Source organism: Mustela nivalis, assembly GCF_964662115.1.
Source record: "Mustela nivalis genome assembly, chromosome: 10".
Classification (NCBI taxonomy): Eukaryota; Metazoa; Chordata; class Mammalia; order Carnivora; family Mustelidae; genus Mustela; species Mustela nivalis.
In genome coordinates, this window is record NC_139029.1 from 13,614,876 (window position 1) to 13,638,359 (window position 23,484).

A 23,484-nucleotide genomic window follows, 5' to 3' on the forward strand; every position below is an offset into this window, starting at 1 on the left:
CAGTCAAGTAAGCATCTGACTCTTGATTTTGGCTCATGTCGTGATCTTAGGGTCTTGGGATCGAGCCCCTATTCAGGCTCTGCATTCAGCCAAGAGTCTGCTGGGGATTCTACCTCTCCCTCTGCCCCTCCCCATGCTCGTGCTCTCTCTCTCTCAAATAAATAATCTTAAAAAAAAAAAAAAAAGATGGGGAGCCCATGCACATCTGTTCCCTTAGAGCAGTTGGGAGCACTCGATTTCTTCTGGGTGGACTCTGGACTTTCAGCTTGGGAGAGAAGAGAGAAGAGAGAAGATTAAATTCTCCAGGCCCCTCTCTTCATGTTAGATAAAGATGCCAAGACTGGGTCAGTGTTGGGAGGTGACCTTCACCAGGTCACGGTATTAAGTACAAAGGGACCTTGTGGTTAACAGACAATCTCTGAAGCCAGAGTCTAAATTCTAGCTCCATTACTTAGGAGGGTATCACCTTGAGTAAGAGATGTAAACTCTCTTGGACTCAGTTTCTTCATCAGCAAAATGGGGATAACAGATCTGCCTCCTCTTCACAGGGCTATCCTGAGAGTTCCTGGGGCTAAGGCCTAGCAGATACTCCTTGCTTAACATGCATTGGCTGGTATTACTTTTATTTTTTTATTTATTTTATATTTCATGTATTTATTGATTTTTAGAGAGAGCGAGTGGGGAGAATGTTAGGAGAGACTCTCAAGCAGACTCCAAGTTGAGCATGGAGCTTGACGCACGGCTCGAACTCGTCACCCTGAGATCATGACCTGATCCAAAATCAAGAGTCGGATGCTTAACCCCAGGCACCCTTGGCTGTTAGTACTTTTAAAGAGCTCTTTAAGCCACTCCCTGTGTGCTGGGGAACATAACAAGGAATGAGACAGTTTGGGTCTCTTCCGCTGGGGATGGGGTGGGCAAGGACAGACGCTAAGCCAGCACCCTGCCCGATCTGCGTCCCACCAGGCGCCCTGAGTGCAGGACCAAGTCATGGGCCCGGCCAGAACGTGTGACAGCAGGGTCCCCGGCAGCAGCCCACACAGAGCGGTCGGCAGAGCTGGCCCTAGGGCCTGGGAAATTTGTCTCTTTGTCCAGCGCCCTTGCACTGTCCCACGCAGCCTGTCTGTGCCATCCGAGGGAACAGCATGTACGGGGGCGTCACCTCACAGTGTGGCACAAACCGACCTGGGACCTCACAGGGAGTTAAGACAATGAACCCACGCTTCTCCTATACCCAGGCTGGGTGCTATAGGAGAGGGGTTCCCTGGGGCGGCTGGATGGCAGGTCTGGGGGCCATGGGTGGCCACGACCACCATGGGGAAATGCCAGAAACACAGGTGCCCAGATGCAGCCTGAGTTGGCAGGAGAGCAAGACCAGGAAGAACTCCCAGACAGGAAAGGAAGTGAAAGTCCTGCCAACATGTGAGCAAGCCCTCTAGACTCAGTGTCTCACTTGCAATCCTTGCAAGAACCTGGGGGGCTAGGCTCCCCCTCTGCGTGCTCCTTACACAGAGGGCGAAACTGAGTTTCAAAGAAGTTGCTTCGAGAAAATTGGCAAGAAAGAGCAAAGGCAGTTGGTGTCCCGAAGCAGCAGCTCGCTCCCTAGTCTTGTCACTGCATCCCTCCCATGCGTTTGAGGAAGGCACGGTTCAAGGGTGTCACGTCAATTTCCTAGGAGCCCCCCTGTGCAAGAGATCAGTTCTAGAAGGCAAAGGACTGCGGAGAGGGGGCGGAGGGGTGGATTCTAAAACAGCCCTTCCCTGGGGGCCGTCCTCCAGGGAACTCCTCAGTGCCAGGGAGGCATGGACAAGGCTGAAACCACAGGCGACCATTTAGTGCCTTTCCTGGGGCTGCAGGGACGCTGGTGGCTCCGCGCAGGGGGTTCACCTTGTACCTGTGGCCCCAGAAAGATGGGCACAAACTGCGTTTGTGTCCATGGAGTGCAATTTTCCCAGCGAGGGGGTAGCTCATTTCTGAATGATTCTCCGTGGGCAGAGACCCCAACGCCGGGCCCTCACAGGGTCCCCGGGAAACAAGCATCTGTGCACCTGGCAGCCAGCACCGCCCGTGAAGACTCACACCACCTTCTCGATGGTGGACAACAGAGACTGTCTTCAGAAACCTGACAGCCCTCTTGGAGGGCTTGGAGGACGCGTACTTTTTGGTGTGTGGTTGTGCCTCTTCTTCCTCTTATAGCAGGCTTCTTAACTGGAAACTTCTGCCGCCATGGGTGGCTTGGGCCTCAGCCACCCGCCAGGCTGGCAGAGCGGACATCCGGACTGGCCAGACTCCAGGTCTCTCTCGGCAGTGCCAGCGCACCAAGCACTGAGCGGCCTGGGCATTTCTGGCCTGATTATCCCCCGATCCCCTACCCAGAAGACGACTACGTCTGTCCCTGGGATGGACTTCTACAGGCTTTGGGCTGAAATCAAGAGATTTCTCGCACTGTTAGCTGCTTTAAAAGAACCCATAGCCGAGGCCTGTCCCCACCCACAAGACCGTCCGTCCTGTTCATTTACTCATTCATTCCCTCACTCGTTCAATCACTGGGACAAACGGAGCACCTGCCAGCATCCATTTGGGTCATCGGTGAGCCCCGACTATGGGCCAGACAGTGAGGGATGATGGTCCTGGCCTCGAGCGCTGGGAGCTGATGGGACACAAGGGGACAGGACCCAGGGCCTCGGGAGCAGAGTTCTTGTCCATTGTGCTCGCTTCTGGGACCCCGGCGAGTTCTGGTACATGGGCGGCCCCCCATCCGTGTGCACTGAGTGGACAACACATGGCCGATGAGAGAGTGGCTGGCAAGTTCACGGAGGTGGGGTGGCATTTGAGCTGGGCCCGAAAGTACGGGTGAGTGCTCCCGGGAGGGCAGGGTTGGGGCGGGGATGGCCTTCCTGGCAGAGTCAGTAACACCAGAAGAGATGTGGGAACAGGAAAATCGGGCTTGTTTAAAGGAAAAGCAAGTGGTCGTGACAGGTTGGAGCGTGGGGTAGATGGGGCAGGGCTGGGGGTGGTTCGGAAGCATCGATGTGGGCCCAACGCGGTGGGGAGGTGGAGAGAAGGAACCAGAATGTGAGAACCTCAGAATTCTAGAAGCTTGGGACAATCGGCCAGGCCTGAGAACCCATTGACTCTGCCCCAAACTTGCAGGGAGCACTGGTGCTGCTCTGTGTGGGGGGGTCGTCCTTGGAGCCCAGGTTCCCAGTGGTGCATGAAAGCATGGACTTTCTAAACAGCTCAGTGACAAGGAAAAGGATGAGGACCCCCAGCCCAAGGTGAGTGGGCAGGGGGCAAGGCCTGAATTGCTTGGTGGGCTCACAGTATATATGTCTGGCCCGGGCCTGGCCAAGACCACTGAGCTGGGGAGGCCCAGCCCCTTGGACACAGTCTGGGGGCATCTGGCCAGGGGGGAGGGGACAGGTGTCCATAATGGCTTCCCAGGTGAAGGAAGGCTGCCGTGATGTCTCTGGGACAAACTGGAACGGGAGGGGAGAGGGGACAGGGCTCATTTCAGCAGCAAGACCCGAATCAGAGGCTTTCCTGAGGTGGGCTCTTGGGTGGGGACCTTCTCAGCTTCCCAGGGATCCCAGGGATCCCAGCTATGCGGACTTGGTCCCTGTGCAAGCTCCTCCAGCCCAGGAAGAGGGGGTCCCTACAGGGAGGGTCTACTGGAAAAGACATGGAAGAGAAGCCTCCAGACCCATCCAGAACCCACTAACTTTCTGTCCACTCACGTGCAGGCATTCTGTCCTTTATGCTTCTAAGGAGGTGGGCACTATCGTGGTCCCATTTTACAGCTGCGAAAGGCACAAAGAGGTTAAGTAACTTGCTCAAGGTCACACAATATGGAGGTGGCAGAGCCCAGCTGAGAAGCCACCAGGAAGTGGCCGTCTAAGACTCTCACCCAGGCAGTGCTCCAGATCCTGGGGCCTGGCTGCCAGCCACTAGCAAGTTTCCCCCCTCTCCAATCCCCTTCTGGCAAGCAGGCAGGAGGGCCCTCTCCTTGAACCCAGGACCCTGATGCATGCGTTCCCCAGCCTGTTGTGAGGACAGAGGACAAGCAGGGCTCCCACTCTCTCTTCTCCCGGCTCCTTTCCCTGGGCATGGTCCCACATTGCATCTAAACCAAGCCCTCTGTGGGTTCCTGTTGGCCCAGGAACTCTAATGGGGCGCCTACCAGGCTGTAGTGCTTTACAAGCATTCCTAGTGCTCACACCCACCTTCCCTTTATGGGTGGGGGAAATGAGCTGCCAGGGATGTCTGGAAGTGTGCTGGCGAGTGGTCGGGCTCGGTGAGTTCTGTTCTCAGCCTAGAGCCCTGCACCCCAGGCTATCCCAGAATAACTGGGGCCCAGACCACAGCCTGCCCAGAGGCACTGTCTGGGGTCGGCTCCCGGGGGTGGGGGGGAGGTTGTATGCAGGAGCTGGGTGAGCTCATGTGCTCAGAATCAGAGCAGCAGCTCGAGAGCATCCCTGCCAGGGGAGGCCTCATGTCCTGCAGCTCAGGCTCCCCAGGCTCCTGGTGCTCCCTCCTCTTCATCCTCCCTCCTTCGCCAGCCTCTCCTGGGCTTGGCATGGACTGGGAAGGAGCTGGAGAAGGGGAAGGGCAGGTGCTGGCTGGGGGCAGGCTGCTTCCTATCCCACCGAGCCCGACCACTCGCCAGCACACTTCCAGACATCCCTGGCATCTCATTTCCCCCACCCATAAAGGGAAGGTGGGTGTGAGCACTAGGAATGCCTGTAAAGCACTACAGCCTAGTAGGCGCCCCATTAGAGTTCCTCCTCTGAACTGAGCCCCATGCGGGGTTCTGGGACCCAGGCACAGGAGGGGAACTTACATTCTTGCAGCGCCTGGGGTCGCCAAGCATCCCTAATTAGAAGTTACTGTGCTTCGGATGACAGCTGTGACAGACAGGTGCTCAGAGGCTGTGGAAGCCCCGGAGGAGGGCGTGCCTGATAGACTGGGGCGTTGGGGACCGCACGGGGAGGGAGGCTTCAGAGAGAAGGTGGCTGTGAAACCGGGCCTTGAAGGCTGAACAGGTCTTTGAAAGGCGGAGAAGGAGGAAACCATCTTTTCAGGGAAAACCCCAAGAGTGAGAAAGAGCCCCGTCCGGGGCACCGTGACAAGGTCAGGGTGTCTGGAACAAAGTGACCATGCAGAACGAGGCAGGAGGTGACACAGGACAGAGATGGGGACCCAATGGGGATGAGCCCAGAATGCCATGCTGAAGGTTTAACCTGTTCCGACAGAGAAAAGCAATGAGGAGCCATGACGCTCAGGGTAAAGGGAGACTGTGCGTGTCGCGGTGTGTGTGTGTGTGTGTGTGTCAGGGGGGTATGTGTGTGTGTGCGCATGCGTACGTGTGCACACATGCCTGAACTGACAGAGTGAACTGGAAGGGATGCAGCCTGGAAGGTGAGGGACCAGGGCAGAGATGGTGGCGATGGTCCAGGACAGAGTAGGGAAGCAGCAGTGGTGGAAATGGAGAGAAGAGGAGGATGTCAAGAGAGCGCCTGGGCGGAAACGGCACAGCTGGGGGGGCAGGTTAAGCAGGAGGCTGCATAGCCGCACAGTGAAGCGAGCACTCGGGCTCTGCGGTCCTTCTGCTTGGGTCCAGCTCCCAGCCCTGTTACCTACTACCTACTAGCTGTGGGACCTTGGACCGTCTACCTCACCTCCCTGAGCTTGGTGTGTTTATCTATAAAACAGGGATGCTAGGAGTATCTATCCTGGAGGGCTGTTGCCAGACTTTATAGATGAAGCCCGAGTGCTCGCTTCACTGTGGAGTGATGTTTCATTCATTCAAACACAAGTATTTATTGAGCATCTACTAGAGCCAGGCGTTATTCTCTTGGTAGCGGGGTTAAGCAGTGGAGGAACTGAAGCCGTCCCCGTGCCCTCGTTGGGGATGACGCTCTGGAGAGCTGGGGAGACACGTCAAACCAGCATACACAGCACGCCAGACGGTGACAAGTGTGTAGGAGAAATCAAGGAAAGAGGGCTCAGAGTGCTGGGAGTTGTGATTTTTAGAGCGACCTATGTGACCGAGAGAGCGGTTTCAGAGATGGAGCGCTCAGGGGTGGCGTCCCAAGCTCACGGCATGGGAGTGGAAGTGGCAAGCTGAGCTGGAGTGGGAGCAAAGATTTTGGAGGGGCGGGGGCAAGGGATAAAAGCGCACGGAGTTGGACACACCATCACTATGAAGTTACTAGGTTCATGGCAGGGCTTGGGGAGCGGAGGAAGACAGGAGTCAGAGGCCAAGTGTTTGCTATGAGGAGGGTGTAACCAAAACCTTGGGAATGACAAGCAATGGTGGGGGGTGCCTAGCCAAAGGGCATCAGCCCTCTCCCTCCCCCTAATTCCCACCATGGAGAATGGGTTTTATGAGCAGATTAAAAGTGGTGATCTTGGAGCCACAGCTGAGACCAAGCATCTGTCCCAACTCCTGACTCAGGGGTGACAAGGAGTCAGCAGCCCTTCCTGTCTAAGGCTGCAGGGGAAGCAGGTCCTTGGACAAGGACTCAGAGGGAACCCCAGGAGAGGCCCAGGATACAGGGTGTCCGGTGGCTCCAGTGTGGTGGTCACAAAAGGCACAATGGGGCTCGAGGCGGGGCGGGTGGCCAGAGTCTGGCCCAGGAACACAGAATCATGGCGTCCCCTGTGGACAGAAGGTAGAAGAAGCTGGGACCCTGTGTTGCCAGTGATGGTGTATTTGAGGCCTTGACATAAAAATGAGATGGAAGCCTAATGGATTTAACATCAGCTTCTTCCCTGAAGAGTCGCCTGGGCCTGGTGGTCAGAGGACATCTCTCTCCCAGCCGGGTGAATGAGGAACCCGGGAACTGCTGGCCTGGTGTTATCATTCATTCATTCATTCGTTCATTTCACTGCGTAAATATTGAGCGCCTAGTATGTGCCAGGCACCGTACTGGGTACTTTCTATACATTATTCACTGTGATCTTCACGGTGCTGGTGAGGTGGCAGTCAGTGGCCCTTCTGCTCACCCAGTCTTGCTGACGAGGGAGCTCACATGCGGGTACTAACACGCCCCCACGTGGGGTTCATAGCAGTCGCTATGAACCAGGACTCACATCTGGGCTTGTCTGGCTCCAGAGAGGCCTTCCCGAAGGGCAGGGAGTGCTGGAGATTTACAGGTTCTAGACCATCAAGGACTGTCTTGGTTTCAAGAGTCACCCCGGGAACCTCCTACAACCGGAGTGTTTCCTAAGCCCCGGTGGCCCCTTGAGCCCCAGGTTTGGATGGTTGGAGAGAGGATCCCGGTCCCATGAGCTCTGGGTTCTACCTCCCACAGGGCTGGCAGGGGGCTGCTTCAGGGGAAAACCCCTCACACAAGCACCCATTGTACCCCCGTTCTTCCGCACCACCCCGCAGACTCGTGTGCAAAACCAAACACATCTGTCTCTGGGCCTCAGTGTCCTCGTCTGCAAAACAAGAGTGGGCCTTAGAAAGTGCTTGTGAGGATTAAGAGAAATAGTGCTTCCTTCCAGCACATTCCATGTTCCATAGATTCCAGCTATCGTTACTACGCCTCCCCCTACTTCCCTGCCTCTGCCGCTAGATTGGTTGTAAGGTTCTTGAGGTCAAGTTGCGTCTTACCTTCCTACCCCCACTGGTTAATTCAGGGCTTAGAATCTAGTAAATCTTTATCCGTGTGGATGAATTGGGAAAAAAATGTGCATTGTTTAGGCCCCAAAGAATTTCAAGTTCCCTCTTCCCAAGAAGGAAAGGTATTGATACTGTTAAAAGGTCGATTCTGAGTGAGTCTGCTCCTGGGTTACCAACTTCATTCAGGTAAGCCCCACTTCCCAGGTGAGCCCACACCTCCCCCCACCTCCTGGGCAAGGTGCTCTAGGCATGGGCCCCAGGGACAGTGTGGGAAGGTGCCCCAGGGGCATCTTCCTGGGATGGACTCCATCCTGGGATGGACTGAAGCTAAAGGCCTAGTTCCCCACACAGCTGGGCACTGGTTCCCTGAAGCTGCATTCCTTGGTCAGCATTCCGACCAGGGGGGACCCAGGCTGAGGAGGAGGGGTTGGTGGGGAGGGTGTGTGGCAGCAGGCGTGGCCGAGGAAATGAACTCCGCCATCTTGTTCTGTCCCCTGGGAGAAGACGGGCTTTGCTGGGCCAGCACCAGGACAGAACGCTCCTGAGAGAAGACAGCTGGGGATACAATGGCCCCCTCCTAGCTCCTTATCGGCCTCCTGCTGTCAGTCAGCCTGCCCAGATAAGGCAGGGCTGAGAGCTGTCTGGGCCGGAGCCCCAAGGGAGAACATAATTAAAAAGACATTGCTGCCAGACAGAGGGCGTGGGAGCACCAGAGGATCCTATCAGGGGCATGAGGAGGACCTGAAGGGGATGAGTTCCCTTCTTTGAGTAAAGGCAGAGTAATAAGCACACATTGAACAGTCTTGCAAACAAAAGCAGCAGAAGCTTGGCCCAGCTCAGCTCCACGGGGTGGGGGGAGGGGGGAGGGGACCGGGGTGGGGGGACTTGGAACAAATCTGACCTCAAATTTGTATTGTCCCACCCTTTGACTTTGCTTCCCATTCCCAGTGCACCCTTCAAGCACAATGATGACCCAGGGAGGGTCTCGGGACCCCAAGAGAGAGTGGACACATCCCTGCCTTGAGAAGTCCAGTCATCCATTCCCATATTCATTTAATCAGCACCGAGGATAGGACAGGGAGTGCGGAGAGACCCAGCTCACCTCTCCAGGAGCGCAGGCTGCAAACGGGATGACAGACAGCAGCAAAATAATCTCGCACGACACACAGCATCCTTACAAAGGGACGGAGGAGCTCCCAGGGCTGTGCAGGGAGAGGACGCTGGGCCCAGCAGGGGGGAGGGTGGTGTGGCTTCCACCAGGGTGACCCTCGGTTGACACTGAAGGACAACAAAGAGGTTACGAGTCACTAGTTTGAAAGTAGGTCGAGGGGTGAGCCTTTAGGGGGTGAATGGCGGGACAAAGGCGGGAGATCACAGGACGTGTTTGAGGAATGAACTGGAAGCTGGGAGAGCCACGAGGGCTGTGTGAGGATGCGGAGACCCGCAGGGAAAGCCAGCCGGGCCGGACTTCACAGGTACTTCCAGGTTTGGGTCTCTACCCCAGGAGCAAGCAGCAGGGGATGGAGACTCCCCCGTGGCTGTGTTCTCTGGGGGCCTGGCCGCTGAGAGAATGGATGGGAGTGCGAGGGACGGTAGCTCTAAGAGGCCGATTGGGAACCTCCGTCCAGATAGACATGGTGGCGGCTGAGACGATCATGCCTGTGGTGGGGAACGGACGGGTGCCCCGGCGTTTGCAGACATGAATGACGAGCTTTAGCTGTGGACTGGGTATGGGGGGAGGGGTGAAAAAGAGGAGCCAGGGATGACTCCCAGCGTTTTGACCTGCACACGTGGAGGAATCAGGTGGCTCCTTTCACTTGAGTATCTTTTGGGGGTACCCTCACTCCCCTCACAACCTGTGCTGACATGGTGGGTAGATTATTCTAGATGCCTTCAGAGAAAGGGGGATGTGGTGAGCTAGCCCCGTTCCCTCATTCTGCTGAGGAAGCAACCACAGCTCAGGGATTAAGGGACTGACAGAGGGACGGGGTCCGGGCCCGAGTCCCTGGACTCCCATCCAGAGCTCTAGGAACACTGTCCCCTGGGGAGAATTCCAGGTTGGCCGTGAACCTGCTTGGGCTCTGGCCCTGACTCTGTTCCCTCCCGCTGAGTGAACCCAAACAGGTCCCCCGTCTTCAGGCCTCAGTTTCTCTGCTGTGAAATAGACAAAAACAGAATTCCCACTTCTCTCAGGGATGGTGGAGAGCAAGCAGGAGTGACTCCCACGAAGGCGGTGGGGACAACTGGGAGAAGGCTGGCCGCCTGTGGGGACGGAAGGGGAGGCCTGGGCTGGGGAGGGATGGGGGCACCTCTCCCCACTTCCGCCCTTCCTGTCTCTTACAGGCCCTAAAGGCTGAGTAGCCAGCGGGATGCCAGGTCTGCTGAACCAGATCACAGGGGCAGCCCTGCCCCTCACCGCCTCTGACGTCACCTCCTTCGTCAGTGGTTACGCTCTGGGTCTGACTGCCTCTCTCACCTATGGTAACCTGGAAGCCCAGCCCTTCCAGGGTGAGGACCCCTGATGCGGCTTCCCTAGGGCCCCCGTGCACCGTATGTAATCCTCACCTTGACAAATACTAGCCCATCCACAGGACGAGTTATGTTCATTCTCTGACTCTCAGTTTGCTCATCTGTGAAATGGGAATGGCAGTTCCGCCCCTCGGGCCTCAAAGCCAGTAACACAGCAGGTCAGGATTTGCGCTCGGCCCTAGCTGGCTGTCCCAGGACTATCGCCATCCCACCTTCCTCAAAGGGCCCGTCCCCCCACGTTCTCAGGAAGCCTCCCAATAGAAGAGGCATCAAACTCCACAAAGAAGTAGCAGCTCCCGCTCTTTGTCCCTGTGACCTTGGGGAAGCCACTGTCCTTATCCAGATAGGGATGCTTCTCTGCCTATCTGGATGCAGGGGTTTACAGGAGGAGCCGATGAGGTAACGCGCAAGGAAGGACCCCGCAGAATGAAAAGCAGCGTGAGACTGTGAATCATCCGTGCGGGGCACTTGAGAGAGAATGGGAAGCTGGCCAGTAGAAGTCTGTCAACCCATCGCCTGTCTCCCCACTTAAGGAAGGGGGTCACGGAAAGGCTGGCTGGGAGGGGCTGCGGAAAGCCTTGTTGCAGCCAGGATTCCTCCTCAATCTAAGCAATGAGGACTTCCTAACCCCCAGGTTTCATGTCTTGGGGTACCACCCTCTTTCCCAACCATCTCGGTCCCCAAAGGAAACGGTAGGGAAACTGACTTTTCCTCAGAAAACTTCTGGGCAGGACAGATCACCCTGGCTGTCTGTTTGGGAAAATCTCCAGGGGGCAACTTAAAATGGAACTTGCTAGGGGCCCAGGAGACCAAAGGACTGGCCAATGTGGGGAAGGTCCTTGAACTTTCCACGTGCAGGGAGAACCAGTGTCTCCATCAGTGTAGAGGAGGTTGCTGAGGCCCAGAGGGATGGGACCCAAGGACTAGGGACGGCTCGCCATGGACCAGGCATTGTGCTGCCCCAGGGTTCGTGGGCACTTCAAATGAGGTACTGTCTTGATCCCTCGAGAGTGGTCCTAAAGCCATTGGCATCACTCAGGAGCTGAGTGGAAATGCAGAGTCTCAGGATTTGCCCAGAACTGCTGAATCAGAATCTGTATTTTAACAAGACCTGCCCCCGCCCCCGACCCCAGGTGACTCGTGGGCTCTTAGACTCTGAGAAGCACTAATGTATAAAAACACAGGGCACGTGGCTAAATCACAGTGACTACTTTTTCCAGTTCCACAACAATACCGTGAATTTGGCTCTCTTGGCCTCATTGTACAGATGGGGATGTAAGGCTTCAAGAAGCCCCATGTCTTATGCAAGGTCACCAGGCCAGGAGGGGAGGCAGGGACTGGGTTAGAGCCTTCATCTGTCTCCTCTGATGCCCCAGCTCCTTGGCAAGCAAAACAAGTCACATAAAAACCCAGATTTCTCTTGTCTCTTGAAAACTCAGACACCCTGGCCACATGGGTCTCAAACGCCTGCACAGTGAGAGCCGGCCGGGACAGACGACCAGCTGTCCCTTTGCCAGCCCCGCCCCCACTGCTCCCACAGGGCCTCTGGTGCACTTACATGAACTGCCCCAGAGCCATGACCCCAGCCAGGGGTCTGGGGTCTTTTAAGTGGCAGTGAGTCCCGTCCATCAATCTGGCAGCTCAAAGGCTTGGCTTCCCTCCCAGGGGTGGAGTGTGCGGGGTGCCGCTGGAGCCCCCCATGATACCGGCCCTTCCCCTGCAGGCCTCTTCGTGTACCCACTGGATGAATACACCACGGTGATCGGCTTTGAGGCGGTCATTGCCGACCGGGTCGTGACCGTACAGATCAAGGACAAAGCCAAGTTGGATAACTCCCATTTTGAGGGCACCCGGGTCCGAGCCACCTCTGTCACAGGTGAGGAGAAGGGCGGTGGCAGAGGTCCCGGGCCTGGTTAGGGTCTCGAGCAGACTGAAGGGACAGCAGTGGGACAAGGTAGAGAGAGCACTAAACGGGGAGTCAGGAATGCTGTGTGATCTCAGGCCAATCATTTAACTTCTCTGAACCTCATTCTCTTTTGCTCTCACCCCCAAAGCATCATGAAGATCAAAGGCAACAACCCCATGAGTTGTGGCCTCTATCTCTACAGGTAACAAGTCCGTTCAGCTCGGAGGCTGTGGAATGAATCACACCGGGGCTTGACTCCCCAGCCTATCTTTTGCAAATGGTATGAGCTTAAATAAAAAATTAAGCTTCATCTGTAAAATTGAACTAGTAATTGTGTCCACCCAAAGCTCAACAGAGCCTTGCAGAGATGACAGTCTCTGATACCAGGGCTACTGGGCCCGCTGTTGAAGGTACCCAGGCACAGAGAGGGTGAGTGACCGGCCTAAGTTCACACAGCACGTTAGTGACAGGCAGGATTTGAATTTAGATGTTAGAGATTCTTACCATTGGATCTGTGATCGAATGGGGTTAGTTCGCCTGATCGTTAAGACGTTCGAGAATATTTTAATGAGCAAGTAGCATGTGTAAGATACCAAGTTGCCTTCAGGTTGTTCCGGGAAGAGAGCAAGGACAGGCTGGAGGGTAACCACAACAGGAGGTGGGAGGTGGGAGTGGCTCTGGAGGAAGGGGTGTGGATGATGTCGGAGGAGGGAGAGAACGGCCAGGTGGGGACCAGGGAAGTTTCCATGGAGGGCTTGGTGGCTGAGCGATGCCAGCTAAGTGAGGGTGAGGAAATGGGCCTCTCGGACAACAGGAGAGAAATGAACAAACGCACTTGCCTCAAAGCTGGGAGGGTGCTCAAATGTGATTCTGTGAGAGGAAGCAGAGTCCGGGGATGGGGACATGACTTCTGTCGGGGTTTCGTGGGTCCCAGCCCCCTACTCCCAGCAGAAAGTACACGGGGCCTGGCCTCAGACCCCTGTGAGTTCAGATCCTGGTTCAACGAGTAAGTTATTCACTGAATAACTTGGGTAGGTCGCACCCCCCGCCCCGAAGCCTCAGTTTTCCCATCAGCAAAAGGGGCTCGCAAACCTACCACAGTTACAGGAAACCAGAGATAACATATGCAGAACTGCTGACTCCAGGCCTGTCACTCAGGGAACGCTCTGCAGGAGGCGATGTCCGCCATCCCTCCTTCCTGCACACCAGGGAAGCTGGCTTTGGATGAGGATTTGGAGCGGATTCTGTTTGTGGTCAACCTGGGGACCATTGCCCCTATGGAGAATGTCACCGTCTTTGTCAGCACCTCCTCGGAGCTCCCAACACTGCCCAGCGGGGCTGTGCGGGTCCTGCTGCCTGCTGTCTGCGCCCCCACTGTGCCTCAGTTCTGCACGGAGAGCATCGGCCCCTCCACCCAACAGACCCAAGGGTAAGGAGCCTCAGCCTGGACCAGGGGTAGAATCTTGGGTGGCCACATGGAGTCAGTTGGATGAAGGCAAGAGAGTGAGGGGTGGGAGACGTAGGCAGAAGAAGACGAGGCTCAGTGCTAAAGTGACCACCATCCAAATAATTACTCCCTTCGGCTCACTTTAGAACACTTAAGAATCTCCCTGAAATGCCACCCTGTCGCTATTGGCCAGAAACTCTGGTATTTGGGCAGCTTGGGATGAGAATATCCAGGCTTTATTTTATAATGCACATGAGAGGTATTTTCTGAGCACCGACTAGGTATGAGACACCAAGCTGAGCATTAGGGATACAGAGGGCACCAAGCCATGGTGGCTCCTTCCTATGTGGAACTGGGTGGCAGAGATCATTATCCAACAGAGAACACTACTGATAGGGGGGTAATTGTTTCTGTGCTTGCATGTATAACTAATGATGTGAAAAGTGCAATGAAGGAGAAGTTCATTGGGCTGATGATATAAAAAAAGGGACCCATGCTGGGGGGCAACTAGACTTCTCTGGGGAGTCATATTTCAGCTGGGAGCTGAGCCATGACAGGGAGGTGGGCACAGACAAGAATGTTCTGACAGAGAAGGACAGCAGGGGCAAAGGCCCTGAGGTAGCAAGGACAGGACTCCAGAGAGAAACTGAAGCAGGGTGACAGAAGATGGGGCTATAGACACACAGGACGCCCTGTGGCCCTGACCAGCTTCAGATCTCTCCCAAAGCCACGAAAAGCCAGTACAAGGGGTTTCAGCAAGGTGGGGCTGGGAATACTACAGACCCAGGGCAGGACAGTTTCTCTCTGGGCTGCAGCCTAGAGCCCCTGCTGCTGAAATTGGGTCCCTTTTCCCCCACCTGAGGACTCAGGAGGGGGAGCGTGTCCCATGCAGGGAGAGGACGCCCTCCTTACCAGCTGCATTCAGATGTCTTTGGAGGTGTCTTGTATTTTGTCATTCACATGTGAATTTTAAAAATCTATTCCAGAGGGTCTTTGCATCGCTTTGGCAGAAAAATAACCTTCACAATTAATGGCCAGTGACATTACCTAACTCCCCCACCCCTAATGAGGGTGAGTGAGAGCCAAGCTGAAAACTGGGACGGTGAGCCAGGTGTATCTAGAAGTTTCATACACATCCTCGTGAGGTTCTGGGGACTGCCAGGGACACAGAAGACAGTGTCAACAAAGTTCTGGAGGCCACCATTAAAATGCTGGCCTCAAGCCAAGCTGGGGTTGGCGGGAGGGTTATAGCAGCTTCCCACATGAACTCAGCCTGGAGGGCACTCCTCGGTCATGACCTGGGCATTAATTAAGCACCTACTGTGTGCCAGGCACGGTTCTGGGTGCTGGGAATATAGCAGTAAACTAGAAAGACAAGGTCCCTGCTCTCATGGGGCCAGCATTCTGATGGGGGCAGGAGGGACATGGGGACAGACAATAAAGAAATAACCTCACAACATGTAATATGTTAGGTGAGTTCTATGATGCTAAATGCTTCATAGCATGGAGGTTAGAGTAGAGTGGGGTTAGTTGCTATTTTAGCTCAAATAGATGGCTTAGGCAACATGTGAAGCCTGATCTGAAGAAAAGGAGGCTGGAAATATGCTGGAGGAAGAACATTTTGGGCAGAGGGCAGAACAAGTGGTAAGTGCAAATGCCCTGAGGCAGTAATAGGTATGGTGTGTTAGAGGAGGCACAAGAAGGCTAATATGGCTATAGCAGCTTGAGAATACAAAAGAAGTCAGAGGGATGATGGTGAGTCCGATTATAGGATCTTGAAGCCTAGGGTGAGAACACCCGTTGGCATAGCAGAGAAGCTGGCAGCACAAGCCAACATCAGACCAGAAACACCAAAGACACACTGTGTATTGCCAGACTGCTTTCTAGGCTGAAAAGTTTCCACTTCCACCAGTAGAAGGAAGAGTCTCCTCTCCTCCTCCTCTAGCATTTGGTATTACCTATTTTTCTTTCTTTCTTTTTTTTTAAGATTTCGTTTATTTATTTGACAGAGAGAGACAGCTAGAGCTAGAACATAAACAGGGGGAGTGGGAGAGGGAGAAGCAGGCTTCTCGCTGAGCAGGGAGCCCAATGCGGGATCCCAGAACCCTGGGATCGTGACCTGAGCTGAAGGCAGATGCTTAATGACTGAGCCACCCAGGCGCCCCATTACCTATTATTCTTGTTTTTATTTGCGTCACTCTGTCTGAGCAACTTCAAGGTTCATGGGGATTTGATGCCGGCTTCTCCCAAGAGCATCTGTTTCACTCTGCCAGCCGGGAGGGGCAGGAATAAGCTTCTCAGGGCCTCCCAGGCCTCGTGTTCCTGGTCCCACCAAGGTTTTGAATGTCCCCAGCTCTGGTAGGCCCTGCCTCTCAAACACAGAAGGCTTGCTGCCAAGGCCAGCAGGTATAAAGACAGCAGCACACAAGCCTTTGACCCAAGAGCCCCGGAGAAATTCTTTCCAAAGTCCAAAAAAGGGACCCAGATAAGGATCTTCTGGGCAGTGTTATCTGTTGGGACAGGGAGGCAGGAAGAAATAAGTAGGAGATAAGATGCTCCTAAGAAATGCCCTATCCCGGCAAAGGCTGGTTTGCAGACGGCCACAGAGAAGGAGCTCAGAAACACAGCAGTGAGCGAGACGAAGGAAGTGATAGAATGTGATTCAGCACACAGTGTGCTCTCTTCCATTGAAAACACACAACCTCGTGCCCCCCTCCCCGGCCCCAACCCTGGGACATCACCAGGAGACCTTTCTGTCAAGTATTAAGCAGACAGAGCAAAGAGCTTAGGGGGTGTGGCCCTGCAGGTGGGGGATGGATCAGGGTCCCAGAAAGAGAGGCCAGAAACTTGAGGCTTCAGCCAGGGACGCTTCCCTGAGCTCTCATTCAAGGCGCCTCATTATCATCCCCATTTCATGGATGAGAAACTGAGGCTTGGAGAAGCAGCTCGTGCAGGCACTCCCAGCTCACAGAATAGGGCAGGGAGCCAAGAAGCAGGGTGATGTGGTGTTAACCTCTTCACCGTGTAGCCAGACTGACCAGCAAGAACGCACTCTCTGCTCAGTCCTACGTGTAGGAACTTAGGCTAACCGCTGCACCTTGTGGAGCCTCTATTTTCCCATGTGGGAAATGGGGAGATGGGGACCCTGATCCCTCTTCTAGGGGCACTGGTGAGAACGATGTGCGCCGCTGCTGAGGGGCACCAGGCCTGGCGTCTGGCTCACCACTGTAGGTAGCTGCGCCTTATGTCTGAGTGCCCCCTCTCCCTAGAGGCAGGCCTTGAGGAGGAGGAGTAAGGGTGTAGGGTCGGGGGCGGGGAGCAGATCAGCCCCCTGGAGAGATAGGCTACGGGGGTATCAGGGCTGCTGGGGCTCACCATCTTCTTCTGTCTTTCCCCTGGGCCCCTGCTGCCTCCTCCTCTTCCTCTCTCCTCCCCTCTCCCAGGAAAGACAAGCATTGCTTTGGCACCCGTTCCCTGGACTCCTGGAGCAAACTGTGCCTGGCGACTCTCCTGGATACCGACGTGTCCAACCCCATGGAATATGAGTTCAACTTCCAGCTGGAGATCCGTGGGCCGTGCCTGCTCGCAGGTGAGACACAGCTGCCCAGACCTGGACTGGGACTGGAAAGGAGACCCGAGGCCCCAGAGTAGGGGGAGCTTCAGACCGAAACCTGCCAGGGATAGAGAGGAAGAGGAGGGCAGGGAAGCAGTCCTGTCCAGATGGAAGACATCCTGAAGCTCACGGAGCCTTACAGACCCCCCACTTCCTGCCTCCTGACATCTGGCCCTAAGATGAGCCCCGCCCCAGGCAGGTTTCAAGGCTGTCCCCCATGCCCACTGCAGTGGCTCCCATGAGGCGATGTCCATGGGGGCATGGACATCCTTGGTCCTCCCCTAGAGGCCACAGCCCCCCAGTGTTCCCTGCTTCTTACCTTGCATGTTGAATCACCTGGGGAGCTTTCAAATCCTGCCGCCCAGACACCCCCCCCTCCGCCACCACCACAGGGCTCCTGAAGACAGTGGTCAGAGGTGTGTGCAGGACACTGGAATATTTCAGAGCTCCTGGGCGATTCTAACATGCAGCCAGAGCCAGAGTTGGGGACCATTGTTCTGATGGCTCCCCTCCCCAACCCACTCAAGGATTTAAAGGGATACAAGGACACAGTTTCTTGTCAATGAGGGCTCTCCCAGAGCAGCACGATGGTCCAAGACAAAAGGCATTTACAGGGTGCCCAGTGATCGACCGTTGAGCTTTTTCTTTATGTGCCCCAAGAGGAAGCAACACTTTGACCCCAGTGGGTCCTGAGGTTGGGGCAGGAAAGGCCATCGACACCATCCATCTAAGTCCCCGTTTTGCCAATGGGGGAATTGAGGAGGCCTGTCCGCGGTTACAGCAGGTCGGGGGTCCCTCATCTCTGACCTGGGTCTCCGTGTTCCCCCACGGAGCCCCTATTTCTCCCAAGACTGCTGAGCCTCTGCCACCTTTCTGTGCCACCCAGGGGTAGAGAGTCCCACCCACGAGATTCGAGCCGACGCCGCCCCGTCTGCACGATCGGCCAAGAGCATCATTATCACGTTGGCCAACAGGCACACCTTCGACCGGCCCGTGGAGATCCTCATCCATCCCAGCGGTAGGGGGCACCAGGCGGGCCCTGGGCTGGGGGTGGGGGTGGCCTATGGGAGGAAAGAGATGCTGAGCCTGTGGGGAGCAGACACAGTGATGGCCCTTCGTCCGGTGGGCCAGACCAGGGAGAGCGCAGGAGCATATGGCAGAAAGAGAAGACCAATGAAGTGACTCCTGGAAAATGAGTCCAGCTGGCAGAACTGAGTGCCCAGATTCTAGCTCCAGAGGCCCCAAGGTCTCATTCACCTATTAGGGAACTTTGCCTCCAGGGTAGCTGAGCAGATGACCTTTGAAATCCTAAGCTCAAGGGGACCCTCCCAGCTCTGAACACTCAGGGAGGAACTGTTCTGTCTCTTTAAGGATTCCTAAGATGTCAGGATCTGAAAAGATCAGAGCCCGGTCTGTCTCCCATTGTACAGATGGGCCAACTGAGGCCCAGAGAGGGTCAGTGAGTTATCCGAGACCACGAGGCTCTCCTACCTGCCAGCTCAGTAGTCTGCCCATGGCCCCACACGGCTCCAGGCAGTCAGGAATTCTATTTCCCTCTTCCAATCGGGATTCCTCCCCAGATCCTGTTCTTAAACCAAGGTCCCTGGTATTGCCCTCGTATTCGGACAACCGCCAAGCGTTGATCTCATCTCTGCAGAGCCCCACATGCCACACGTCCTGATGGAGAAAGGGGACATGACCCTGGGAGAGTTTGAGCAGCACTTGAAAGGAAGAACGGAGTTCATTAAAGGAATGAAGAAGGACAGCAGGGCAGAGAGACAGGTGAGGGTGGCTGGGGCTGCGTCCGTGTGGCAAAAGTGGGGTGACACTGGGAACTGGGTCATCACTGCCCCAATGAGGATACTGAGCAGGGGAAGGGGGTGGCTTGCCTGGTCATTCTCACGGCGAGCTGGTGGCAGATCCTCGTCCATGCTTCCCTCCGTGGGCTGGGGCACCTCTAGGAAGGCGGACATCCAAATGCGGCAGCTACCCTGTCCTCCCGCTTCCTGCCAGGCCACTTGTTCCTGGTGCCACCAAGGGGCCTAAGCCCGGTGGCGTTTCTAGGCTGGTGGCAGAAACAACCTTGGTCTTCTCCAGGTTAATCCACCCCAAGTGGCTCCCAGGACCCTATAGGCAGGTGCCCTCCCAGCCCCATCTTTACCTCTGGTCTTCCCTTTCCCTCCCTGCTAAATGGGTCTCTTGCTCATCCTGTCTCTGAGATCCTTGCTACTATGACATAAAGAATAAAGGCAGAGCGGAGAAAGCCTGATGAAGACCCTTTCTCGGCCCGCCCCCTCCAGCATGAAGTGCCAGTACAAGGAGGCTTCAGCAGAGCAGGACGGGGGTGGGGGCGTTGGGGAAGGCTGGTCGGAGGCCGGGACCCCAGCTGTAAGCTCTACCAGCAGTCTTCCCTGCTCGTGGCCCATGGCCCTGCACCTCAAAATGGGCCCTGAAGACCAAGGCAGGTTTAAGAGCGATGTCATACTTCTTTCTCTAGTCTCCCCTTTTTAAATGAGAACATGAGGGTTAGCACCCGAAAAGAATGGGTAAGCTGGGAGGAGAGGGAAGACTATTCCCTCGGGAGGTGGCTTCGACGACATGAGGCTAAGGACTTAGAGTCCATCTGGGGGGGGTGCAGCTTTGCTGGATTTAAGAGCCCCTCCCTGAGTGGCAGAGGATCTTGGGGTTTGGGGGGAGGACGTATGGGAATGTGTAGATGGCTTCCTGCTCGTGTCTTCCCCCTTGTTAGATATCCCACCAGAGGGGCCTGGTGGGGCATAGGAGGGATGGCAGAGATAAAGGGTCAGTAGCTCATGTACTATATCATCCCATGTTTAGGGAAACACCTGCCTTCGCAGAGGGACCCTCTCACCCAGATGAGTCAACTGGGGGAAGAGGCTGGGGCCAGAGCGGGGGTGTCCCTGGGCTTTGAGAACTATAGCCTGTGAGCAGCGGGTGGGGTCATTGGGGCTCTCAGGACTGGGGCTGGCTCCCCTACCTGCCAGCACTTCTCGGTTCGCTCTGAGACAGCTGAGGCAAATGAGAATTTGCCAGCTTGGGTTGGTTATACAAATACCCTGTATTCCCATGAGCTCCAGGACGGATAGTGATCACTCAAAGCTGCTAAGAAGTGATGAGTTTGTTGTAATTGGATAAGGGCAGCTGGAGAAGACACTGGAGAATTCCAAGCCGGGCCCCCACGCCACTTCTCTGAGAGGCAAAAATCATGTTCCCTAGAAGAGGCTTCTTGCACAGGCAGATGGGGCTGTTGCTGCCTTGGGCTCTGTCTTCCAGAAAGCCCAGCTGGGCAGTGGCCTTTGGCAAGAGAGCTCCACGTGGGAGGGAGAGCATAACCCCTCACCAAGGAAGGAGGCAGGCATCCAGAGCATGAACAGCAATCAGGAAGAGGGGGCAAGTGACAAAGAGGAAGATACCATGTACAAGAGACAGAGATGCAGATAGAAGCAGAGACAGGTAGAGACAACAGAGAGACTAGGCGAGGGGGCGGGAACCCCAGAGATGCACACAGAGGTCAGTGGCAGATAAAAAGACCCATATAGATTCAGCCTCTCGTTTATTCATTCAACAAATACTAGGTCCCCCATAGATGTCAGTCTCTGTTCTAGGCACTGGGGAGACAACACTAAAAATGACATGTCCTTTTTCTCATGAAGCTTGCATTCTAGCACAGACAAGAAGTAAATGAATGAGCAAGATGAGTGTGCAGAGGACTGGGGTCCATGAAGGAAACAAAGCAGGATGATACACTAACGAGTGATAAGTGTGGGTGCTCTAAGCCCGGGGTTTAGAGAAAGTCTGTCTGAGAATGAGACCTGGTGAGTGGTGAGGAACGGGAAGCCATGCACAGATCCAGAAGCAGGACAATGGTGACATGTTTGGGAAAACAGGTGGTCGGAGTTGTTGAAATGTCGCGAGCAGAGTGGGCAAAGATGGGGTGGACAGGTAGCCAGGGGTCAGGCATTAGGGGGCCTCATACCCATGATCCAAAGTATGAGGGGAAGCTATTGTTTAAACAATGGGATGACAAGGATGATCACGCTCCCTGCTCTATGTGGAAGGGACCCCAGGAAAGGACATCTGGGGGGTTCAGTCAGTTAAGCATCTGACTTCAGCTCAAGTCATGATCTTGTGTCCTGGGATCCATCTCTACCTCTGGCTGCCTGCTCAGCAGAGAACCTGCTTGTCCCTCTGCCTCTGCCCCTCTCCCTGCTCATGCTCTCCCTTTCTCTCCCCCTCCTCTCTCTTAAATAAATGAAATTTAAAAAAAAAAAAAAAAAAGATGGACTGTAGGGAGATAAAAGTGGCAGAAAGAGGACACTCGGGCCCCAGACAAGAGATTGTACTGTCCCGCACTGGGGTGGTGGCAGTGGAGACAGAGCAGAAGACACGTTCAGAATGCATCTTAGCTGCAGAACTAACAGTCCTTTGCTGAACGGTGGATGTATGGGGTGGGGACAGAGAGGAACCAAGGACAACCCCTAGGTCTTGGGTTTGAACACCTACATGTGTGATGATATCATCGATTGAGTTGAGGAAGGGACTCCCATAAAAAGAGAGAAACAGACGCGGAGAAGCTAGTACCCAGGCACAGTCAGACAGAGACAGAGAAAGGAAGTCGGGGTGGAGAGGGAAAGAGTGGGGCAGCGTGAAGAAATGAGCATGGGTACGTCTGGAAGCAGCATTCAGCCCCAGCAGGCCAGCAGCTTAGACACTGAGAGCAAAAGATAGAAAGATGCTTTCCAGCCTGCACCTGTGCAGGGACTTCCTGCTCAGGGTCATCTTCTAACCTCCCTGAGAAGGGAGATGTCATGTGCCCCATTTTATAAACGAAGAAACAGACCCAGAGGAGGGACTTGCCCAAGATCACACAGCTGGATGGTGAGAGCTGGGATTTAAACCCTGGTCTTTCCACCTCCAAAGTCCACACAACTGGGAAAGTCTAGCACACAGAAGAGCCAGGTGCAGTCAACCTGAGGCTCTCTCTACAGAGCATGATTGGGGTCTTGACAAAGCTTGGTGAGTAGTGGGGGGACCCCCAAGAGTGGGCCCCCAAGAGTGGCTCTGGACCCCTGAGATGTCCAAGTGAGAGAGCTTTCCTTTCTCCTCCAGACAGAAATCATCCGGAAACGCCTCCACAAGGACATTCCCCACCACTCCGTCATCATGCTCAACTTCTGCCCTGACCTTCAGTCAGTCCAGCCGAACCTGAGAAAGACCCATGGGGAGTTTATCTTCCTCATTGACAGGAGCGGCAGCATGAGTGGAACCAACATCCACCGTGTCAAGGTACTATAAGAGAACCCTTACCCCCGGGGACTTAGGGTTCCAGACTAAATCAGCTGTGCTCCCCCACACCAGCTTCCTCAGTGCTCTTGTGCTCCAAGCAGCCCTCCTTCCACACCTGAACTACTTTTTCTCAATGACTACATGGAACAACTTAACCAGAGACACCCAAACTCAACTGTTCCCAAAATAAAACTTTGAAGTGTATGAACGGAAGTAGAACTATTGTCCAAGAGAGAAAGTCATCTAGACCTCTCCTTGGCACCCCCCCAAACCTCTGTTGAGTGCATGCTTTGACTGAAACACCTCAGCAGGTCCTGGGAAGAGAGGGGCCCAGAAAAGAGGGGAAGGAACCAACATTTGCTGAAGCTTACTATGTATCAGATACGACCCTAGGTATTTATTGCACAGCTTGATGTTTAATCTAGACAGTAATCCTTCGAGGTTGGCCCTATTGTCACCGTTTTCCACATGAGAAAGCCAATCCTGAAAGTTTCAGTAACCTCCCCAAGGTCACACAGCTGGTGTGGTCTAAGATCAAACTCTTGTCTGTCGAATTCCTGCCACTTGACATCAGAGATCCATTGCACATGGCCTTGAGGAGTGTGTATAATCCAGTAGAAAATATTTGGTTCGGTTTTTTTTTTTCCTCAAGCACTGTGGTTGGCCAACTGGAAAGACAGCAGGTTGTAAACATAGTTCCTGCCCTCCAGGAGTTCACAGTCGAGTGCAAGGGCAGCCCTGCTAACCAGCCATAGCTGGGACCATGGCCTCATTGCACTGAAGTTCAGAAGAGGACTAAACCTTCCTCTCCGTGTACTCCCAAGTGCTTCATCTCCCTCAGAAGATTATTTGCCTTGATTATGGCATTATCTAGCTCTTCTTTGCGTGTTTGGTTGTGTAGATGTGTGTCTCCTCCTCTGGAGTTATGAACTCATTAAGGGAAAGGGCCAGATCTTTTTCATCTCTCTCTCCCTATGGAGTCTGGCTCTGTACTTATGCATAAAAAGCCCCCAGTCGCTGTTTATTAAACTGGGTAAAGGCGCATCGTTCAA

The 23,484-nt window shown here is 54.7% G+C and overlaps 1 protein-coding gene across 3 annotated transcripts in view; it reads left to right on the forward strand.

The window, feature by feature from the left end:
* The window catches only part of VWA5B1 (von Willebrand factor A domain containing 5B1), a 59,006-nt gene that overhangs the window by 7,005 nt on the left and 28,517 nt on the right, over window positions 1–23,484 (forward strand). Inside the window, exons 1-8 of one of the 3 annotated variants that reach the window (XM_082684455.1) lie at window positions 3,141–3,278; window positions 9,974–10,138; window positions 11,883–12,035; window positions 13,224–13,494; window positions 16,956–17,101; window positions 18,012–18,143; window positions 18,783–18,907; window positions 22,256–22,432. In XM_082684455.1, coding sequence (XP_082540581.1) covers window positions 10,000–10,138; window positions 11,883–12,035; window positions 13,224–13,494; window positions 16,956–17,101; window positions 18,012–18,143; window positions 18,783–18,907; window positions 22,256–22,432 — 1,143 coding nt within the window. In that variant the 5' untranslated portion in view covers window positions 3,141–3,278; window positions 9,974–9,999. Of the gene's footprint in view, window positions 1–3,140; window positions 3,279–9,973; window positions 10,139–11,882; window positions 12,036–13,223; window positions 13,495–16,955; window positions 17,102–18,011; window positions 18,144–18,782; window positions 18,908–22,255; window positions 22,433–23,484 lie in introns of those variants that run through there. The other 2 variants (XM_082684457.1, XM_082684456.1) reach the window with 2 other exon arrangements.